General features: G+C 44.2%; 2 protein-coding genes across 2 annotated transcripts; both read left to right on the forward strand.

Moving 5' to 3' along the window:
- The first annotated feature begins 862 nt into the window (after positions 1-862).
- On the forward strand, positions 863-19,971 carry nedd4a (NEDD4 E3 ubiquitin protein ligase a). The gene is made up of 29 exons (XM_044030436.1): positions 863-1,128; positions 2,903-2,976; positions 3,728-3,806; positions 3,988-4,026; positions 4,137-4,190; positions 12,474-12,524; positions 12,738-12,799; positions 12,902-13,004; positions 13,130-13,293; positions 13,388-13,505; positions 13,811-13,954; positions 14,088-14,171; positions 14,334-14,453; positions 14,540-14,779; positions 16,366-16,443; positions 16,528-16,582; positions 16,669-16,727; positions 16,813-16,878; positions 16,992-17,221; positions 17,435-17,556; positions 17,633-17,703; positions 17,790-17,885; positions 17,986-18,059; positions 18,133-18,193; positions 18,619-18,678; positions 18,766-18,873; positions 18,971-19,067; positions 19,150-19,222; positions 19,324-19,971. The coding sequence occupies exons 1-29, from the start codon at positions 1,081-1,083 to the stop codon at positions 19,424-19,426; spliced, it is 2,733 nt and encodes a 910-aa protein (XP_043886371.1). The 5' UTR covers positions 863-1,080; the 3' UTR covers positions 19,427-19,971.
- LOC122772412 lies at positions 8,915-10,778 on the forward strand. The gene has a single exon (XM_044030437.1). The coding sequence runs from the start codon at positions 9,028-9,030 to the stop codon at positions 10,378-10,380; it is 1,353 nt and encodes a 450-aa protein (XP_043886372.1). The 5' UTR covers positions 8,915-9,027; the 3' UTR covers positions 10,381-10,778.
- Positions 19,972-20,199: the final 228 nt, after the last annotated feature.

The following is a 20,199-nucleotide window of genomic DNA, read 5'->3' on the forward strand; positions in this document are numbered from 1 at the left end:
AGCATCAAGAGCAGGACAACGAGACTGAGGAACAGCTTCTACCCTGGACCTGTCTGTATCCCCCATAGCCTTGCTGCCCCCACCCCCACGGGCTGTACTTTGCACATGCAAATTTAGATTTTTTAAGTCAGACTGTTGGTTCTTTTCTTTCTTTCTTTTTATTGCTGGGCTGACCGGGTTCTGGAGAGACTGACATTTCGTTCTGACCTCATGTCTGTGTTGTCATGTGTGTGTTGGAATGACAATAAAGAAATGTTGAATCTTGACACTGTTACAGACAGTTCTGCAGACGTAGATTACTTTTGACAAAACATGAGAACATAAATGGAAGGAGGGCTTTCTAACTCACCAAGGAACTTCTCACTTCCACTCTCACAACCAATCTTTTAAAGCTTCTGCTTATGAGATGTCAAACTGACCTCTGACCTCTGACCCTGAACCCCCACAGCACCGACCAGTTGATGCTTTACGGTTCAGGATATCGTGGTCATCATTGTTCAAAGTTATCAGAGGACATGTTGTGGACGTCAGACAGAGAAATGTAGCAAAATCTCATCACTATTATTATTATTATTCTTGTTATCATTATCATTATTCTTATCATTATTATTATTATTATCATTATCATTGTTATTGTTGTTGTTGTTGTTGTTGTTATTTCAAAGTAATTCTAACATTATAAAACCCAGCAACAGTGAAGCAAACACATGTGTTTTTATTAAATAATGAGTCATTTAAACCTTTTTCATGTTTAATTGTGACATCACAGACACAAACACTGTTGCTTTGGTCTCCTGAGACAAGAGGAGGAGGAAGAGGAGGAACAAGAGGAGGAGGAGTTCCAGGAGGAGGATGGATTCACACACCCACACACACACACACACAGAGTGACGACAGTGTCACGGTTGTCGGTGAGTAAAGTCCTGACGTGACGGGGTGACAGAGGCGGAGTGATCGGTAAAGAGCAGAGGAAGAGTCCGCTGCTGCTCGTGGACGCGCCGCCGTCTTTTCTCTGCTCCGCGAGCTCGTTGTTGCTGTTGTTTCTGCGGGAGGAAGAAGAGGAAGAAGAAGGGCGAGGACATGATGGCTGCACTTTCTCCACAGATCCGAGGACTTCCCACAGATGAGGTAAAACACGCGCTCACGTCGTCGTTTCCGTCGTTAAAAGTGCTGCTTTTCTCCGAGCGGAAGCGGAACTACTTTCTCTGTAACAGGTTTACTTTAGTACTTGTGTGGACTTTTGTCAGCGGGAAGAAAACCAACAACAGGCTGTTATTACAACCACCGTCTCTCTCTCTCTCTCCCTGTCTCTCTCTCCCTGTCTCTCTCTCTGCGCGCGCGTGCGTGCGTGTACGGGAAATGGCTCACACTACACACACACACACACACACACACAACAACAACAACCGTCTTAACTTAACGTCTTAATCTTCTGCTAAAAAACAAATTATGCTGCTAAAATGTCCTCACAACCTACTAAAGACATGTGTCCTCACATAAAGACATGTGTCCTCACAACCTACTAAAGACATGTGTCCTCACATAAAGACATGTGTCCTCACAACCTACTAAGACATGTGTCCTCACATAAAGACATGTGTCCTCACATAAAGACATGTGTCCTCACACCTACTAAAGACATGTGTCCTCACATAAAGACATGTGTCCTCACATAAAGACATGTGTCCTCACAACCTACTAAAGACATGTGTCCTCACATAAAGACATGTGTCCTCACATAAAGACATGTGTCCTCACAACCTACTAAAGACATGTGTCACTAAAGACATGTGTCCTCACAACCTATTAAAGACATGTCCTCACAACCTACTAAATACATGTGTCCTCACATAAAGACATGTGTCCTCACAACCTACTAAAGACATGTGTCCTCACATGAAGACATGTGTCCTCACATGAAGACATGTGTCCTCACATGAAGAGACGTGTCCTCACATAAAGACACGTGTCCTCACATGAAGACATGTGTCCTCACATGAAGACACGTGTCCTCACCCTGACCTTTAACCTTCAGTTTAGTCGTGTGTTTTCATGTGTTTATATTTGACTTGTTTTATTTATCTGTGAGTGACAGCACTTTGTTTTCAAAGTTCTTTATAAATAAAGTTGGATTAGATTGGATTAACAGTGAGGTCTGTGTCTCACTGGGTCCAGGCTTTGGTCTCTGTGTGAAGTCCTGGTCCTGATAAAGTCAGTGTTTACTCAAACGTACTTGCTTAACATGTAAATAGTAGATAAACCTGCAGTTTCTACCATGTGTCATTTCATACAGTTATAGTTCTTTTGTCAATAGAAGTGAAACGTTGTCAAAATAATAACAACAACGATAATGATAATAGTCTTAATAATACATATAATAGATCATGTCAGCTGACCCGGTCTGTGGCGATGAATCATGAATCAAGTTAGTAATAAGTGATCAACCAGATAACAACTTCACTCTTTCCCGTTAACAATCACGACATTTCAGGGCGATGAGCCACCGTTTACAGCCATGACAGGAAGTGATGTCATTAAGATGATCCAGAGTAAACTCTGCATGTGTGCGGTTACATGAATGTGATGGTGTGTCACTGTGACTGTGACAGTGACAGTTGCAGTATCTGTTACTGTGATAATAGTCATTATTATCATCACATTCATGTACAGATACTGTAACTGTCAGTGTTACAGTAACAGTAACTGTAACTGTGACAATCTGTAACATTGTCATAGGTTTGATGACTGAAATGTTGGATTGTAGCAGATTAGTTTGAAGTTTATAAACTAAACTCATGTGTGTATATGTACAGTATATATACATATATATATACATATACAGTACATATACATATATATATACATATATATTGATTATAGATATTTTCATTATTTCCTCCAGGAAGAGACCAGAGTTCTGAAAGTGAAGGTCGTTGGTGGGATCGGACTGGCCAAAAAAGATATCCTTGGAGCCAGGTAAGTTCTGGAGATGACTTTTAGTTATTGATTCATCTGTTAAAAAAAGTCAAATATTTAACGTCATTATGAGTTTTCAATGATCAAAACATTGCTGCTTGAATCTAATCATTTAATCACTTCAGTTATGAACATTTTTTTAAACGGATTAAACATTCAAACCTTATAAATCATAGATATATCTTCTTAATGAAATAAACAAATGTGATATAAGTGGCAAACATTTGACAAGTTACTCTTGATGATTTATGTCATAAATGATTTTACAGTAAATGTGTTTTATAGTGAAATGAAATGATTTTCATGAAATTAACAGTGAGCAGATTCTGTAAGAAATTCATAAAGATAAAATTCCATCAGAACAAACAGGATGATGAATGTGACGTAAACAGTGTCGCACGGAACTTTGTAACACTGTTTAAACTTAAATAACACGGTCATCAAAGTGTTACATCCACACTCAATACACACAATACTGTATACTGTGAGACTGCAGGTCAACATGTTTAACACACACGACAAACATGTTTGTCTCTGACGTGTTGTCTCTGATATGTTGTCTCTAACGTGTCTCTGGCGTGTTGTCTCTAACGTGTCTCTGAACATGTCTCTGGCGTGTCTGACGTCTCTGGCGTGTTGTCTCTAACATGTTTCTGGCGGTTGTCTCTAACATGTCTCTGACGGTTCTCTGGCGTGTTGTCTCTAATGTGTCTCTGACGTGTCTCTGGCGTGTCTCTGGCGTGTCCCACAGTGATCCGTATACAAGGCTGTCCCTGTACGACCCGGTGAATGGAGAGATCACAAGTCTTCAGACCAAAACAATAAAGAAGGTGAGTGAGTGAGTGAGTGAGTGAGTGAGTGAGTGAGTGAGTGAGTGAGTGAGTGAGTGAGTGAGGAGTGAGTGAGTGAGTGAGTGAGTGAGTGAGTGAGTGAGTGAGTGAACGTCTGCACTCAGCGCGTGTTAAACGTGTGAAGATTATCCTTTTATTTCTGATCTCACTTGATTTTCAGACTCTGGACCCAAAATGGAATGAAGAGTTTTTTTTCAGAGTAAGTGAAACTTGATTTTCAGACATTAGTGTTATAAAATACATTATTGTAAATTAACATGAATAATGTTCTAATCTTTCATCATATTAATTAAATCTCTGTGTTTTCAGGTCGATCCGAGCAAACATCGTCTTCTGTTTGAGGTGTTTGATGAGAATCGTCTGGTAAGTTTGATTTTAAAATTCTATTCATTTACTCTTCGTTTACATCACGCAACATTTAAAAAGCTGGAACATGACGAGACCTGAGAAATCATGAATGAATCTGGAAAGAATTCTGGAAAACAGCACAGAAATGTTTGAACACATTTTCTGCTCGCTCAAATAAATTTGTCCAAACTGAATCTCTTTGTAACCTAAAGTGTGTTTACCGTGAAACACGATTCTTATTAAACCGGCGGAAAGTGTCACATTTGCGTGTCCTCACTCACACAGCTGCCCTTATTTTGCCTTGGGTTTGTGATAATGTTGGAAAATTGACACGTGTTATTACTCACACATGTAAATATGGGCAAATCTGGCTGGACCAGCATGTCACCGAGGGCGGAGCCAGTATCACACACAGCTGTATACTACTGTCGTGTTTTTGTAAATATCAGCGTAAGTCTCTCACGCCTGGTTCATGAAACGTGTCTATGACCTGATCACCTGACCTGATCACCACGCCCCACTGACATGTGGACAGTGATCGTGTTGGTGGGCCAGGGTCACGCGGTGGTGTAGTGGTTAGCACTCTTGCCTTTGCAGCAAGGAGAAGTGGGTTTGTGACCTGGTCAGAACAAGGGTCTCATGCTCTCCCCGTGTGTGCGTGGGTTTCCTGTGTAATTCATGGAAGATGAATGAGTGAGACCAGGATGGACCTCAGCACCTGTGTCTGAGGTCAGAAACCGACCTGGAGCCTGCGGTGATTCAAAAAAACGGATCCCTGTTTTGAAGTGTAACACACTCGTCTGTGAGGCTCAGCGTATGTTTACATAGACTTTTCCAGGTGTGTAACTCCTGCACTTCTTACACTTCTTCTCACACTCAGATTTGACGTCCATCTAAAGTCATTTCCAGAGAAAGTCGCACAAACACAAACACAAACACGACAATCTCATGTTGTTTCTAGATTTTCTGGATGTTTCTAGAACACCAGCAGTCACATGATCACACAAACCAGGCAGGGTGTGACTGACTGTATCTGTCTCGTCATGCTCAGGTACAGTCACTGTGTGTGTGTGTGTGTGCGTGTGTGTGCGTGTGCTTGTGTGTGTGTGCGTGTGTGACAGAACACGTGTGAAACATGTTCATTTCTGTCTGATAACAGCAGTTGATTCATTCTTCTGTGCACATGTCTTTGGCCACTGTTATATTTGTTTGTTTGTCTGTTTGTTTGTTTGTCTGTTTGTTTGTTTGTCTGTTTGTTTGTGTGTGTGTGTTTGTCGTTTGTTTGTTTGTTTGTTTGTTCGTTTGTCTGTTTGTTTGTCTGTTTGTGTGTTTGTCTGTTTGTTTGTCTGTTTGTTTGTGTGTGTGTGTTGTCTGTTTGTTTGTCTGTCTGTTTGTTTGTTTGTGTGTGTTTGTCTGTCTGTTTGTTTGTTTGTCTGTGTTTGTTTGTGTGTGTGTTGTCTGTTTGTTTGTGTGTTTGTTTGTTTGTCTGTTTGTGTGTTTGTCTGTTTGTTTGTGTGTTTGTTTGTTTGTCTGTTTGTGTGTTTGTCTTGTTTGTTTGTGTGTTTGTTTGTTTGTTTGTTCGTTTGTTTGTTTGTTTGTGTGTGTGTTTGTCTGTCTGTTTGTTTGTTTGTCTGTTTGTTTGTGTGTGTGTTTGTCTGTTTGTTTGTGTGTTTGTTTGTTTGTCTGTTTGTTTGTTTGTTGCTATGTGGATTTGGTGAAATATCACAATCATCATCGTTGCTTTGTGTCAGAAGTTGTAATAAGAGATTTGTGATTAAATCTCTCACTTTAATGTTTTCCTTCTTAAAATAAGAACATGTTAACTTGTGTTCACACACACACACACACACACACACACACACACACACACACATATGTTTTAACCTAAATGTTCTGCAGCCTCAGGCGAGAATACCTTAGTGTGAATAACAGTCAAACAGGTGAAGGAGTGAGGGAGTGAGGGAGTGAAGGAGTGAGGGAGTGAGGGAGTGAGGTGGATCCACCACTAATACATTTGTCATTATATTAAATATTTATATTCATTTCTGAAAGTACAAAGAAGTTTTTAACTGTAAATGTTCTCTAAATTCTTTGAACTGAAGAATTCTAAAACAGCTTTCTCTATAAACAGTAAAGTTGATATATGGTCTGTGACTTCCTGTCCAGACACAAGCACAGGGACACGCCTCTTTGTGGAGTTCCGCCTCCTGATTGGATAAAGTTATTGTGAGATTTACTGACTGAGACCTCGTCACTGACCAGACCGATCCTCTCTTCAAATACTCACTGTCCTTTAGTGATTTATGTCTGTTTGACATTTGATTTATTACACAATCATCTAAGAAAATGATCCCACTCATTGATTATTAATCGATTACTAAATGAATCATCAACTATTTTGATAATCACTTTGAGTGGCTTCGTAAATGTGAATATGAATAAACAAAGAATTCATTAAAGCTGAATCATTTTAGTTTTGAGAGAAAAGTAACAGTAGCAGCAGTAACAGCAGCAGCAGTAACCGTAGCAGCAGCAGTAATAGCAGCAGTAATAGCAGCAACGGTAACAGCGGCAGCGGTAACAACGGCAACGGTAACGGCATCAGCGGTAACAACGGCAGCAGTAACAGTGGCAGCAGCGGTAATGGCAGCGGCGGCAGCGGTAATAGCAGCAGTAACAGCGGCAGCAACGGTAATAACGGCAACAGCAGTAATAGCAGCAGTAACAACAACGGCAACGGTGGTAATAGCAACTTAACGCGGTAATAACGGCAGTGGCAGCAGCAGCAGTAATAGCGGCAACGGTAACGGTAGCAGCAGCGGTAATAGCAGCAGCAGCAATAGCAGCAGCAGCGATGAAATAGCGGCAGCGGCAGCAGTAATGGCAACGGTAACAACAGCGGCGGCGGTAGTAATAGCAGCAGTAATAGCAGCAGCGGCGGTAATAACGGCAGCAGCAGTAACAGCAGCAGCAGCAGTAATAGCAGCAGCAACGTGCTTGATTAGCAGTAATGGCAACGATGGCTCAGAGGCGCGGCAGCAGTAATAGCAACGGTAACAACAGCAGCAGCAGTAATAGCAGCAGCAGCAGTAATAGCAGCAACGGCAGTAATAGCAGTAACAACAACGGCAGCAGTAGTAATAGCAGCAGCAGCAGCGGTAACGGCAACGGTAACAGTGGCAGCAGCAGTGGCGCAGCGGCGGCGGCGGTAATAGCGGCAGTAATAGTAGCGGTAGCCGGCAGTATTAACGGCAGCGATGTGGTAGCGGCAACGGTAACGAAAGCGGCAACAACGGTAATACTTGTAGCAGTAACAGTAACGGCAACGGTAACAACGGCAACGATAATAACAACAACGGTATCAACTTAGCTTGATAACAGCAGCAGTAATAGCAACAACAACAGTAACAACAACAGCAACAGTAATAACAGCAACAGCAGTAACAACAACAGCAACAGTAATAGCAACAGCAACGGTAATAGCAGCAGCAGCAGCGATGGCTGGCAGCGGCAGTAAACAGCATCAGCGATTAGCGGTGGCGGCAGCGGTAATGAGTAGTAACGGTAGCGGCAGCGGTAATGGCAGCAGTAACGGCGAGTAACGGCGGCAGTAACAACGGCAGCGGTAATAGCAGCGGCAACGGTAATAACGGCAACGGCAGCGGTAACGGCAGTGGTAATGGCGGCGGCGGTGGTGTAGCGGCAGCAGCAGTGTGGCAGCGGCGGTATTAGCGGCGGCGGCGGTAATGGCGGCAGTGGCACAACGGCGGCAGCGGTAATAGCGGCGGTAATAGCAGCAGCAGCAGCGGTAACAGCAGCAGCGGTAACGGCGTCAGCGGCGGTGGCAGCGGTAATAGCAGCAGTAACAGCAGCATTAACAACGGCAGTAACAGCAGCAGCAGTAACGGCAGCAGCAGTAATAGCGGCAACAGCAGCAGCGGTAATAGCGAAACGGTAGTAATAGCAGCAGCGGTAGTAGCAGCAGCAGCGGTAATAGCAGCGGCAGCAGTAATAGCAGCGGTAACAACAGCAAGCAGCAGTAATAGCAGCAGCAGCAGTAATAGCAGCCTCTGGTGGATCATAATCATATCCTCTTAAACATTGACTGACACAGATTGAGTAGCAGAGTCATTTATACAGTGATTAATAAATCAGATCCTTACTCATTACATAACATAACATGAGGTGGATTTATTTTTATTATTATTATTAATAATTATTTTTGTTATTATTATGATTATTATTATTTATTATTTATTATTAGTATGTTTTTGTTTATTATTATTATTGTTATTATTATGATTATCATTGTGATTTATTCTTACACATAAGATAAGAATGATTTTCTCTGCCTGTGAAGGAACTTCAGAATCCAGTATCATCCTCAGTCATTTCCTGTCATTCGATAGCAGTGGGTAAAAATATTTGTGGGGGGCACAGAGTGGAGGAAACATGAGCAGCAGCAGGAAGTCCAGAGTGTGTGTGTGTGTGTGAGAGTGAGTGAGTGAGTGACTGTGAGTGAGTGAAACACTTGGAGTTAATGAAACTTGTCAGTGTTTTGAGGTTGTGGGTTAGAGTTCCTCAGACTGACCTGTGGGAATGTGTCACGTCTCAAACTGAACCACTGACCTCCTCTGACTTACTGCAGAGGAATGTAAGTTGTCACCAGAGCTATTTTGGCAAAGTGCAGCTAATGATTGTGATCACAGAACACGACTCGCGGCAGCAGCAGCAGCGGCAGCAGCAGCAGCAGCAGCAGCAGCAGCAGCAGTTGCTTTGCTTTCCTTTTTTCCAACCAGCGAGTTAGAGCATGCGGCGCTCACTGGCGCTGCAGGGATTACACAGTTAACGGATGTCACGGCGGCTCCGCTTGCACTTTGCGTCAAGGAGAAGTAACACGGACCCTCTGTCAGACGCAGCTCAGAGACCCGCAGAGAGTCTGGCACACAGCTCTGTCCACCTGAAGGTGACTCCTCTGTCACCAGACTACGCTAATCTACAGCGCTACTCCTCAGTATTCATACCCCGGATTAACACTGGAGGAAGCAACAAGAAGAACGTTGTTCAGATCTCCCTGCAGCCGTGCGGGAGGCTCAGCGGTCAGGCACATGGCAGCGTAGAGGATGGAGATCAGGGAGCAGCTGGTGCAGGCTCTGATGGGGGCTCGTGCAGCAGCAGCATGGCTAGTGATGCCGGGTACTGTAGCAGCAACAGCATCTTTGAGCCAGAGGCTCCAGAAAAGCACAGGACCCGCTCCAGGTCCACGGTCCCTCTGAGACGCTGCTCCTCCCTGGTTATATTCCCAAAGAGCCCCAGCAGCACCCCGCCTGCCTCCCCGGTGAGTCCTGTGGCTGCTCTGCCACCGGCCAGGGCAACTCAGCCGCCGTCTCTTCACACGTGTGCCAGTGAATTCTCACAAGACGACGAGGAAGTGACTCGCAAAGGGTCGACCGCGGCGGCGGCGGCGGTGGCGGCGGCGGTCGGCGGCCGTCGTCGTCTCTCTAAAGGAAGTGCCAGTGATTTCAGGGACAAACACATGGTGCACTTTAATATTCCTGTGCAGGATAAACCAACATACAGAATGGAGGACAGGAGGACAGTAACGGACCCGTCACCGATCCTGGACCGGTCCAACCGTCACTCCAGCTGCTTGTTGTTGCACTTTGCCCACCAGAGACCGACAATCTGCGCTGAAGGAGCGACAACCACAGCGAGCGTTAATGTGGAATATCCCGAAGCTCACAAGAAACTCTATCGCAGCACGTCAGCGTGTTTGTTCTCGACTAAAGCAGCAGACACAACTCACGCGGGACGCTCGTGTGTCAAAGGCCAGGAAACGGCGGAGGAAAAGCGCGGCCATCGAGCAATTCAGAGGAGCTTCTCCCTGGAGGTTCCCTACGCTAACACGGGAATCTCATGTCACGTCTCCAACCCCGCGCTCTGCAGCCCTTACTCTCCACATGTGCACATTCACCTGTCTCCTCACTGTCCTGTGTCCAACTTACCAAACTGTGTGTTTGACCACGACGCCACAAAAACGTCCAAGAGCCCAGAGGAGAAGGTGAGTGTGTGCGTGTGCGCGCGTGTGTGCGTGTGTGTGTGCGTGTGTGTGTGTCAGCAACAAAACAATCCTCCACAGCTTCAGGAGCAAATGTCAGGACATGAGAATGTTGTTCAACTGGTTCAAGTAGATTCTGAACTGTGACTTCTGAAGACCCCTCATGATGAATCCATGATTTATATCTCAGCTTATTGTGACGTGTGTGTGTGTGTGTGTGTGTGTGTGTGTGCGTGTGTGTGCGTGTGTGAGAACAACCTTCAGAAACTGAGACGACGGCAACAACAAGTGTTTGGTTACAGGACACTCACACATTCATGTCTTTACTCATTACTTTGTAAAAAGAGTGAATGAGTGAAAAGTTGTTTAAATGTTAACTTTAGAACAAGTGTGTGTTTGTCATGTTGTGTTAGCGTTAGCGCTGAGTGTGTGTAACGGCCTCAAGTATTTACCTCAGCTAATTTTAGTGCTGGGAAAACCGGTTATAAATAAACTGCTCTGAAATATTCACCCTGACTCCAGAGAGTCTGCTGCTGCTGCTGCTGCTGCTGTTATTGCTGCTGCTGCTGCTGCTGCTGCACTGTTACTGCTGCTACTGCTGCTGCTGCTGTTATTACTGCTGCTGCTGCTGCAAGGCGATGTTAGTGTCATGTGTTTACAGGTTGTCATGTGATAAAGTCTCTTCCAGTAATTGGCTCTTCTTATTATTTTATTATTTTATTTTATTAAAGATCTAGATTTGCTTTTGTTCAATCATGGTCAGTAAAACATTTATTGGAAAAAACTCTTTTAATGTCAAAGTGACAACAGATTTAATGAAACATTAACTTTAAGTAAAGTTAATGAAACAAAATTGTATAAAGAAATATAATTGTTTGCATAATAGTAATAATAATGATTTTTAATGTAATGGTCAAGTTCAATAGAGGTCAAAATTGTCAGCGGTCACTAATGGAAACAGATGTGACATTTATGATGTCACATTACATTACATGTCATTTAGCAGACGCTTTTATCCAAAGCGACTTACAATGGAATCAAGTACAATTAGCCAGGGGTGGAATCGAACTTGCGACCATGATGTCTTTGGTACACAAGGTAGGGTCTTAACCACTGAGCCACTCCACCCCACAAAACAATAAACAGGAAACAGGAAGTTCCAGTGAAGTCGGATCAACTGGAAGAAAAACGTGATGATTTAAGTGGAAAGTTTTCTAGTTACTCACGTCTGCTAATGACTAGAATAATGACACTGGCTCATTGTGCTGGGGATTATTATGGTCTGTCTTTCTTATCTGCAGTGCTGCCATAACCCCATATACCCTGTGATGAGTTAAAGAACAACCATGTGTGATCACATGACCCAGGTCAGGTGACAATGACTCAGAGCTGATAAACATCTGATAATAAACTCATCAAGAAAATCACCTTCACGTTAGATAATGAAGTAGTTTTGTGTTTGACTGTGGTTACCGTGGTAATGGAGGTGACTGTGGTCGCCGTGGCGACTGTGGTCGCCGTGGCGACTGTGGTCGCCGTGGCGACTGTGGTGAGGGTAATTGTGAGTTGTTTGAATCTCTGGTTGAGAGACACTCAGACACTTCATCACAGCTGTGAGAGGAGATGGCAGCTCTGTCACATCCTGATCAGGATTATCACAGACTCTGATCCTGTTCAGACCTGGTCTTAACATCCATGAGTGATCCAGTCACAAGTGAACAGCCTTTGACACTCACTGAGTCATTTCTCTCCATGTGTTTGTGTGTGTGAGAGAGAGGATGAGTTAAAGCAGAGATATGAGAGGATGAGTTAAAGCAGAGATATGAGAGGATGAGTTAAAGCAGAGATATGAGAGGATGAGTTAAATGATCACACATCAATGTCTACTGCAGTCGGACCAGAGGTCAGAGGTCAATGTTTAGAGCGGTGTTGTGAGGAGCAGCTGAAATGATTGACAGATGATTTTTGATGTTTTAAAGTTTGATAAACGCTGAGATCTTATTTTCTTTTATTGATCGGTAAAAAACTACGTGGCACAAACACAGAATGTTTTTTCACACGCTCACACGCTGCAGGAAGTTGTCTTATGAGAGGGTTACCCTCTTATGATTCAAGTGAAGCTCGTGTGAACCAGTTTGTGCGTGGACTTCATGTTGTTGTGAACCTGAACCTGACGTGTGTGTGTGTGTGTGTGTGTGTGTCTCTGTCTCCGTCCCCTCGTCCTCGTCCTCGTCTCACAGACACGTGATGACTTCCTGGGACAGGTGGACGTTCCTTTAAATCAGATACCGGTGAGTGACTCGTGTGAACTCGCCCTTATTCAAGTGTCTGTTCCACTTCATTTTGTCTAGTTTTGGAAACACAGTGTGTGTTGTTTGTGTTCTGTTCCTTTGTGTTTGGTTATAAACAAAACTCCCACACATTCACCCTCATGGAGAAGTGTCATCCATTCACTTCATGTGAGGATTGACTTTGTGATGATGGTGTTTTTGTTTCTCTCTCAGACAGAAAATCCTAACACTGAGAGACCGTACACGTTCAAGGATTTTCTGCTTCACCCTCGAAGGTCGGCATGATTTCATCCTTTCATCCTCCATTCATGTTTACACGTGTTCATGAGCAGCAGCTGTCGTCGGCCTCTCCTCCTGATGTTTCTTTCTCTCTGCAGCCACAAGTCCAGGGTCAAAGGTCATCTACGTCTCAAAATGACCTACCTGCCGAAAAACAGCGGTTCAGAGGAGGAGACGTCCGATCAGACGGAGGACATGGATGTGAGCTCAGCTTCTATCTGCTAAAGATCGTTATAATGAAAGCACCTGTAACAAAGTGTCACAGTGGAAACATGTAGAGAAACACCGAGCGTGTTGTAAAGTGTGTTGGTGTCTGTGCCGTGCAGCCTGGGTGGGAGCTGCTGGAGTCTCAGGACATGTCAGGACCCCGACAGAGCCAGGTCCTGCCTCCACTGCCCCCTGGCTGGGAGGAGAGACAAGACAATCTGGGAAGAATCTACTTTGTTAATCATGAGACGAGAAGCACGCAGTGGCAGCGGCCCACACTGCAGTAAGACTCCATTCACACTGGGTCTCTCTCTCCCTCTGTGTGTGTGTGTGTGTGTGTGTAGCACTGACTGTGTGTGTGTCTCCACCACAAACAGAGACAATGACCTGGAGTTGCTCACGAGACAGAACAATAATGCAGAGGCGGAGCATGCGTTCATCACACGCAGACAGATCTCAGACCACGAGGAGAACGAAACTCAAGAATCTCCTGAGGTAAAATCTCCTGTGTGTGTGTGTGTGTGTGTGTGTGTGTGTGTGTGCATCATGAGTATCAGACGGCAAGTGAATTCATTTGTATTTAAATCACATTTCAAAGGTCAAACTAAAATCACTGTTGTTCTTATGATCTGATCATCCATGACTTCTTGTGATTCCTTTGTCGTCTTCTTCTTTAATCCACGTCCAACTTTCATTTGCATCACTTCACCAGTAGCTTTGATTGAATGACATTTCAAACACAGATAGTGGAGGATGTGATGTGTGTGTGTGTGTGTGTGTGTGTGTGTGTGGTCCTGCAGAGCTGGGAGATCCTGACAGAGGAGAACTCGGCCGTGGCGTCGCCTCCTCCCCAAATGCCCGCAGACCTCCAGTCCATTCGCTGTGAGCTGAGACACATGCAGGTTTCTGGGGCCACAGCTGGTGATCAGCGCACCTCCCACACGGTGAGTCATGATATGTGTGAGGCAAGAGACACTCGTGACCACATTAATGCAGATAAACATGTACATGTGATGTTGGACATGTGCATGACATGCGTTGGTGTAAACTGATGATTGTTGTCTTTGGCGTCCTCAGAATCATGCGAGTAATTCAAGCCATTCCAGTCGCAGGCGGAGCTCCCAGACTCCACCTGGAGAGGAACATCCTGTTAATCCAGTGGTAAGTGTGAGTGTGTGTGCGCAGCAGCGCAGTGCGCAGCGGCGGCGCGTGTGTGTGCGTGTGTGTGTGTGTGCGTGTGTGTGCGTGCGCCTCACTCCCTGTCGTGTCACGATTATCTTTCCTGTTTATTGATCATTGTATGAAATCTCTGTGATTCCACAGCTGCTTCCGACCTCCACTGGTTTACCTCCAGGCTGGGAGGAGAAGCGTGATAATAAAGGAAGACGCTATTTTGTAAACCACAACACTCGAACCACGACATGGAACAGACCTCTCATACAGGTTTAATACCTCACTTCACACTGATGAATTTTAGATTTCACAATATGCCATTTTTATAATGTTCATGTTTGTGTTTTTACTGACAGAGGACCTCAGAGGCAGCAGCAGCAGCAGCAGCAGCAGCAGCAGCAGCACAGAGCGGCGCAGGTTCATCCCAAAGCCCCACCACGTCTCCCATGACAGCGCCCCCTGAGGTGTCTCCTCAGCAAACTCCCAGTCCTGATGCCCCGCAGGAGTCTGGCTCTCTGCCGGTGGGGTGGGAGGTCCGCAGCGCTCCTAATGGACGACCTTTTTTCATCGACCACAACACGAAGACAACAACCTGGGTGAGAACGGAGGACTTCTCTGTGCTCACGTGTTCATGTGTTCATGTGTCTCTGTGCTCACGTGTTCATGTGTTCATGTACTCATGTACTCATGTACTCATGTGTTCATGTGCTGATGTGTTCATGTGCTCTTGTGCTCATGTCCTTATGTGCTCATGTGTTCATGTGCTGATGTGCTCATGTGCTCATGTGTTCAATTCAATGTTATTTGTATAGCGTCATATCATAACATACATGATCTCAGGTCTGTACATAGACAACATCAAAGAGAGCAGAGAAACACAACAGTTCACACAATGAACAAACACTAGGGGGCAGTGGAGAGAAAAAACTCCCTCTTAACAGAAGAATAAATCTCTGACAGAACCAGACTCAGAGATGTGCGGTCATCTGCCTCGGTTGGGGTGAAAGGAAAAATGGGGGACAGTGGAGAGGTGGGGGACAGAAAATGGGGGGAGAGAAAGGACAAGAGGGAGATGAGGGAGAGACAGAAGAGAGAGAGAGACCAGGAGCAGATACACAACAACTGTATCAAGTTACAAGTTTATAAAGTTAATGATATTGACTTTTTAATTATAGCACAATAATAATGGTGATGATATGTATGATATGGATAGCCTCGAAAACTGGATCTGGATCCTGCAACCTGCAAGATGAGAATACAGAGAGAGAGAGGGAAGGAAGGAAATACACAAACTAGAGAGAGAAAGAGACAAGGTTAATGACATATAAAAAGTCATAATCATATCCTGAGTGTGAGAGAGTGAATGTGTGTGTACCACAGGAAAATCCCCCAGCAGTCTAGGTCTATAGCAGCATAACTAAGAACCAGCTCTAACTATAAGCTTTATCAAAAAGTAAAGTTTTAAGTCTAACTTTAAATACAGAGAGAGGCTCCGCCTCCCGAACTGTCATTGGAAGCTGGTTCCACAGGAGAGGAGGAGCCTGGTAACTAAAGGCTCTGCCTCCCATTCTACTCTTACAGACTCTGGGAACCACAAGTAAACCTGTATTTTGTGACCTAAGTGGTCTGTTAGGATGATAGGGTAAGACTAGGTCTTTCAGGTATGAAGGGGCGTGACCATTAAGGAGGAGGATTTTAAATTGAATTCTAAACTGTGGGTGGAGCCAGTGTAGAGAAGCTAACACTGGAGTTATATGGTCTCTCTTTCTAGTTCCTGTCAGAACTAGAAACTTCCTGTGCTGCAGCATTTTGAATGAACTGAAGGATTCTAACAGACTTGTTGGAACATCCTGATAATAAGGATACATTATTACAGTAATCTAATCTAGATTAACAAAAGCATGAACTAGTTTTTCAGCATCCTGTAAAGACAGAATGTTTCTAATTTTCATAATGTTCTGCAGGTCTTTGTAATGCTGATGTGTTCATGTGTTCATGTGCTCATGCATCCTCCCTCAGGGCAGCATCCCTAGAGATTGAATTCATGTGCTTCAAAAGAAAACTCTAACCCTCTTTAACCCTCTTTAACTCTAACCCTCTTTAACCCTCTTTAACTTTAACCCTCTTTAACCCTCTTGTAACCCTCTTGAACCCTGACCCTCTTCTGTTTTGTCGTGAACAGGAAGACCCTCGGCTGAAGATTCCCGTACAGATGCGGAGGACGGCCTCTCTTGACCCCAACGATCTTGGCCCTTTGCCGGTTTGTTAGTCATTAACCTGTCAACAGTAAAATCCTCAGACGTCTTGTTTTACCTGCTGTAATTGATATTTTCTTCATTTCCAGCCTTGTTGGGAGGAAAGAGTCCACTCTGATGGAAGGATCTTCTACATAGATCACAGTTCGTATGACATTCATGTTAAAAACAGCGTGATATTAACTGTGTTCCCGCTCTAATGAACCCTCTCCGCTGCTTCCATCGCACAGACACCAGGACCACACAATGGGAGGATCCTCGGTTACAGAACTCAGCGATAACTGGACCAGTGAGTTCTGCTTTCTTTACACTTCACAGCTTTCCTGAAAACACGCATCATTGACCACACGCATTAATGACCTGCTCTGTTCCAGGCTGTGCCTTATTCCAGAGATTATAAACAGAAGTACGAATACTTCCGCAAGAAGCTGAAGAAGCCGGTGAGTGAGCCGGCGCCTGAGCGTCTGAGCGTCTGAGAGTCTGAGAGTCTGAGAGTCTGAGAGTCTGAGAGTCAATTTTAAAAGTGTAAACTCTGTAAACTGTTTCATTTCAGGCTGACATCCCAAACCGCTTTGAGCTGAAGCTGCGACGGAACGCAGTGCTCGAGGACTCGTACCGACGCATCCTCTCTGTGAAGAGGCCGGACCTGCTCAAGGCACGCCTGTGGGTGGAGTTTGAGGGAGAAAAGGGACTGGACTATGGAGGCGTGGCCAGGGAGTGGTTCTTCCTCATGTCCAAGGAGATGTTCAACCCATATTATGGGCTGTTTGAGTATTCTGCCACGTGAGTCACTGTTCTCATCTCCACCCGTCTGACACACGGGGAGGTTTATTGTGTTTGAAGATGTAGCTCCTCCTCCTCTGTAAAAACTGACTCATGACTAAAGAAAAATGAAGACACTAAATGATGAGAAATAGAAACCCCGCTGTAACAGCGCCTCCCTGTGGCTGTAGAATGTAGAAAGTGCTGTTGTTTATGCTGAGGTTTGTGTTTCAGGGACAACTACACACTGCAGATCAACCCGAACTCAGGTCTGTGTAACGAGGATCACCTTTCCTACTTCAAGTTCATCGGCCGTGTGGCCGGCATGGCGGTGCATCATGGGAAACTGCTGGATGGTGAGCGACGATCTCAACTCTCTGAAATCATCAGCAATCACAGAAACAACGTCCTGACTCTCTGTTTGTCTCACAGCTTTTTTCATCCGGCCGTTTTACAAGATGATGCTGCAGAAGCCGATCACGCTGCAGGACATGGAGTCTGTGGTGAGTCCACTTCACAACTTCACTGTCAAACTTTTCACTCTTTTATACAAATACAGATGTTTATTTAGTTTCTGTTTCATTTTCAGGACAGTGAATATTTCAACTCTTTAAAGTGGATCTTGGAGAACGACCCGACAGACTTGGACCTGATGTTCACCATCGACGAAGAGCTGTTTGGACAGGTTTGCTCCTCATCGTCCACACAGACGCTCACACTGACGCTGACGCTCGCATGCTTTTCCTGTGTGAATTCATGGAACATTTCCTGTTCTTCCTGTTCAGACTCACCAACATGAACTGAAGCCCGGCGGCTCTGAGATCGTTGTCACCAATGAAAACAAGAAGGAATACATTCAGTAAGTGACAGAGAAAGAAAGAATCATGCTGTGAATGATGTGATGTTCTCAAGGATTCTGATCTTATTCACAGTCTGGTGATGCAGTGGAGGTTTGTGAACAGGATACAGAAGCAGATGACTGCATTCAAAGAGGTAACAATCACATGAGAAACAGTGACATGAGAAATAGTAACATGAGTAACATGATAAACAGTAACATGTTTCTCATGTGAAACATGAGAAACATGAGAAAGATGATAAACAGTAACATGAGAAACATGATAAACAGCAACATGAGAAACATGTGAAACATGAGAAAGATGATAAACAGTAACATGAGAAACATGATAAACAGAAACATGTGAAACAGAAACTTGAGAAACAGTAACATGATAAAACAGAAACATGAGATACAGTAACATGGGAAACATGAGGAACAGTAACATGGGAAACATGAGAAACAGTAACATGATAAACAGTAACATGAGAAACATGAGAAACAGTAACATGAGAAACATGAGAAACATGAGAAACAGTAACATGAGAAACATGTGTACAAACTCTTGATTGATTTTCAGGGATTCTTTGAGTTGATTCCACAAGATCTGATCAAGATCTTTGATGAGAATGAGCTTGAGGTGAGTGTTTACTTTGTACTGTGCATGATATATAATGAGAGATAATTATGTAATAGTAATAAAGACAATCTCTAATGACCTCCACAGCTGCTCATGTGTGGTCTTGGAGATGTGGACGTGAACGACTGGAGAGAAAACACCAAGTACAAGAACGGCTACTGCTCCAACAACGCTGTCATCCAGTGGTTTTGGAAAGTAAGACAATATCCCATAATATACCTGAAGCCAATGTCTTGGCCCTTTGAAGAGGAAGAAGAAGAAGGAGTTGTTTAATTTGAATGTGTTGTTGTAGACGGTTCTGCTGATGGATGCAGAGAAGAGAATCCGGCTCCTTCAGTTTGTGACGGGAACGTCCAGAGTTCCAATGAATGGCTTCGCTGAACTCTATGGTGAGTGACATATGAGGGACAGTCTGTCTCCACCTGTCTTTATTGTACATGTCACGTGACTTGAAATGCTTCTGTTTTGCAGGCTCTAATGGACCACAGCTGTTCACCATCGAGCAGTGGGGGACACGTGATAAACTCCCCCGAGCTCACACATGGTACACACTGCACTACTCTTTTACCTGTGTGTGTGTGTGTGTGTGTGTGTGTGTGTGCTGTGGTTGACCCCTGACCCCTGACCTGACGTTGTTCTCTGCAGCTTTAACCGTCTGGACCTCCCTCCTTACGAGTCGTTTGAGGAGCTGAGGGAGAAACTTCTCATCGCCATAGAGAACGCACAAGGCTTTGATGGAGTGGATTAACGTGAACGAGCTGAAGTGACATTTTAATGCCCAGCTGCAGGATGTGATGGTGATGCTGGTGAGAGGGTGAGCTGTGGTGGTGAAGGACGGACACACAGCTGAGTCGGGTCACACATACACATATACACACACACACACACACACGTGGAGGAGGCAGACGTGGATATAGAATCACTCCACGTGTTGTAATGTTTACAAATTGTTTTATTTTTCTTCTCTTAAGTGAATTCACTTTTGTTTGTTCTGCTAAATAATGAATTATTTAAAGATTATAACATGAATGAATGTGAAGCTTTAAAAACAGGAGTTTCCTTTGAGCCGAGCTGCGTCACAAACTGTCGAGACTTCAGGGACTTTCACCACATGAACACATGATTTAAGCTGGACCATGGGTGACACAGTGAGGACACAGTGAGGACACAGTGAGGACAGGTTGATATAAAGACGTACAGTCTCTGCAGAATCCCTTTAAAGTGAAAGAAGGTTTTAAATCTAAAGGTTTATTCTCATTTATAATAAAACACAGATATTGATTGTTAATTTAACGATGTTTTCTCTCCATTTAAATTCTTCACATCATTTTCATTCCAGAAAACTAGAAACATGACAGGAAATGTTCAAGAATGAAACCTCAGGAGCCTTTGTATCACAAACACGTGTGTGTGTGTGTGATTACACAAGTGTGTCATCATTCATTCATTCATCACGTGTCATTAAGCATTTACAGCAGTGATGCATCCAAACCAGGACCAGTAAAACAAGGCTTAACTAAT

The sequence above is a fragment of the Solea senegalensis genome, linkage group LG7 (assembly GCF_019176455.1).
Source record: "Solea senegalensis isolate Sse05_10M linkage group LG7, IFAPA_SoseM_1, whole genome shotgun sequence".
In the NCBI taxonomy this organism is placed as follows: Eukaryota; Metazoa; Chordata; class Actinopteri; order Pleuronectiformes; family Soleidae; genus Solea; species Solea senegalensis.

Coding starts and splice junctions, on each gene's coding strand:
- LOC122772412 (XM_044030437.1), top strand. CDS start 9,028: ATGTCACGGCGGCTCCGCTTGCACTTTGCGTCAAGGAGAAGTAACACG.
- nedd4a (XM_044030436.1), top strand. CDS start 1,081: ATGATGGCTGCACTTTCTCCACAGATCCGAGGACTTCCCACAGATGAG. Junction 4,191..12,473: donor TGTTTGATGAGAATCGTCTG/GTAAGTTTGATT, acceptor CTCGTCTCACAG/ACACGTGATGACTTCCTGGG. Junction 13,955..14,087: donor ATCAGCGCACCTCCCACACG/GTGAGTCATGAT, acceptor TGGCGTCCTCAG/AATCATGCGAGTAATTCAAG.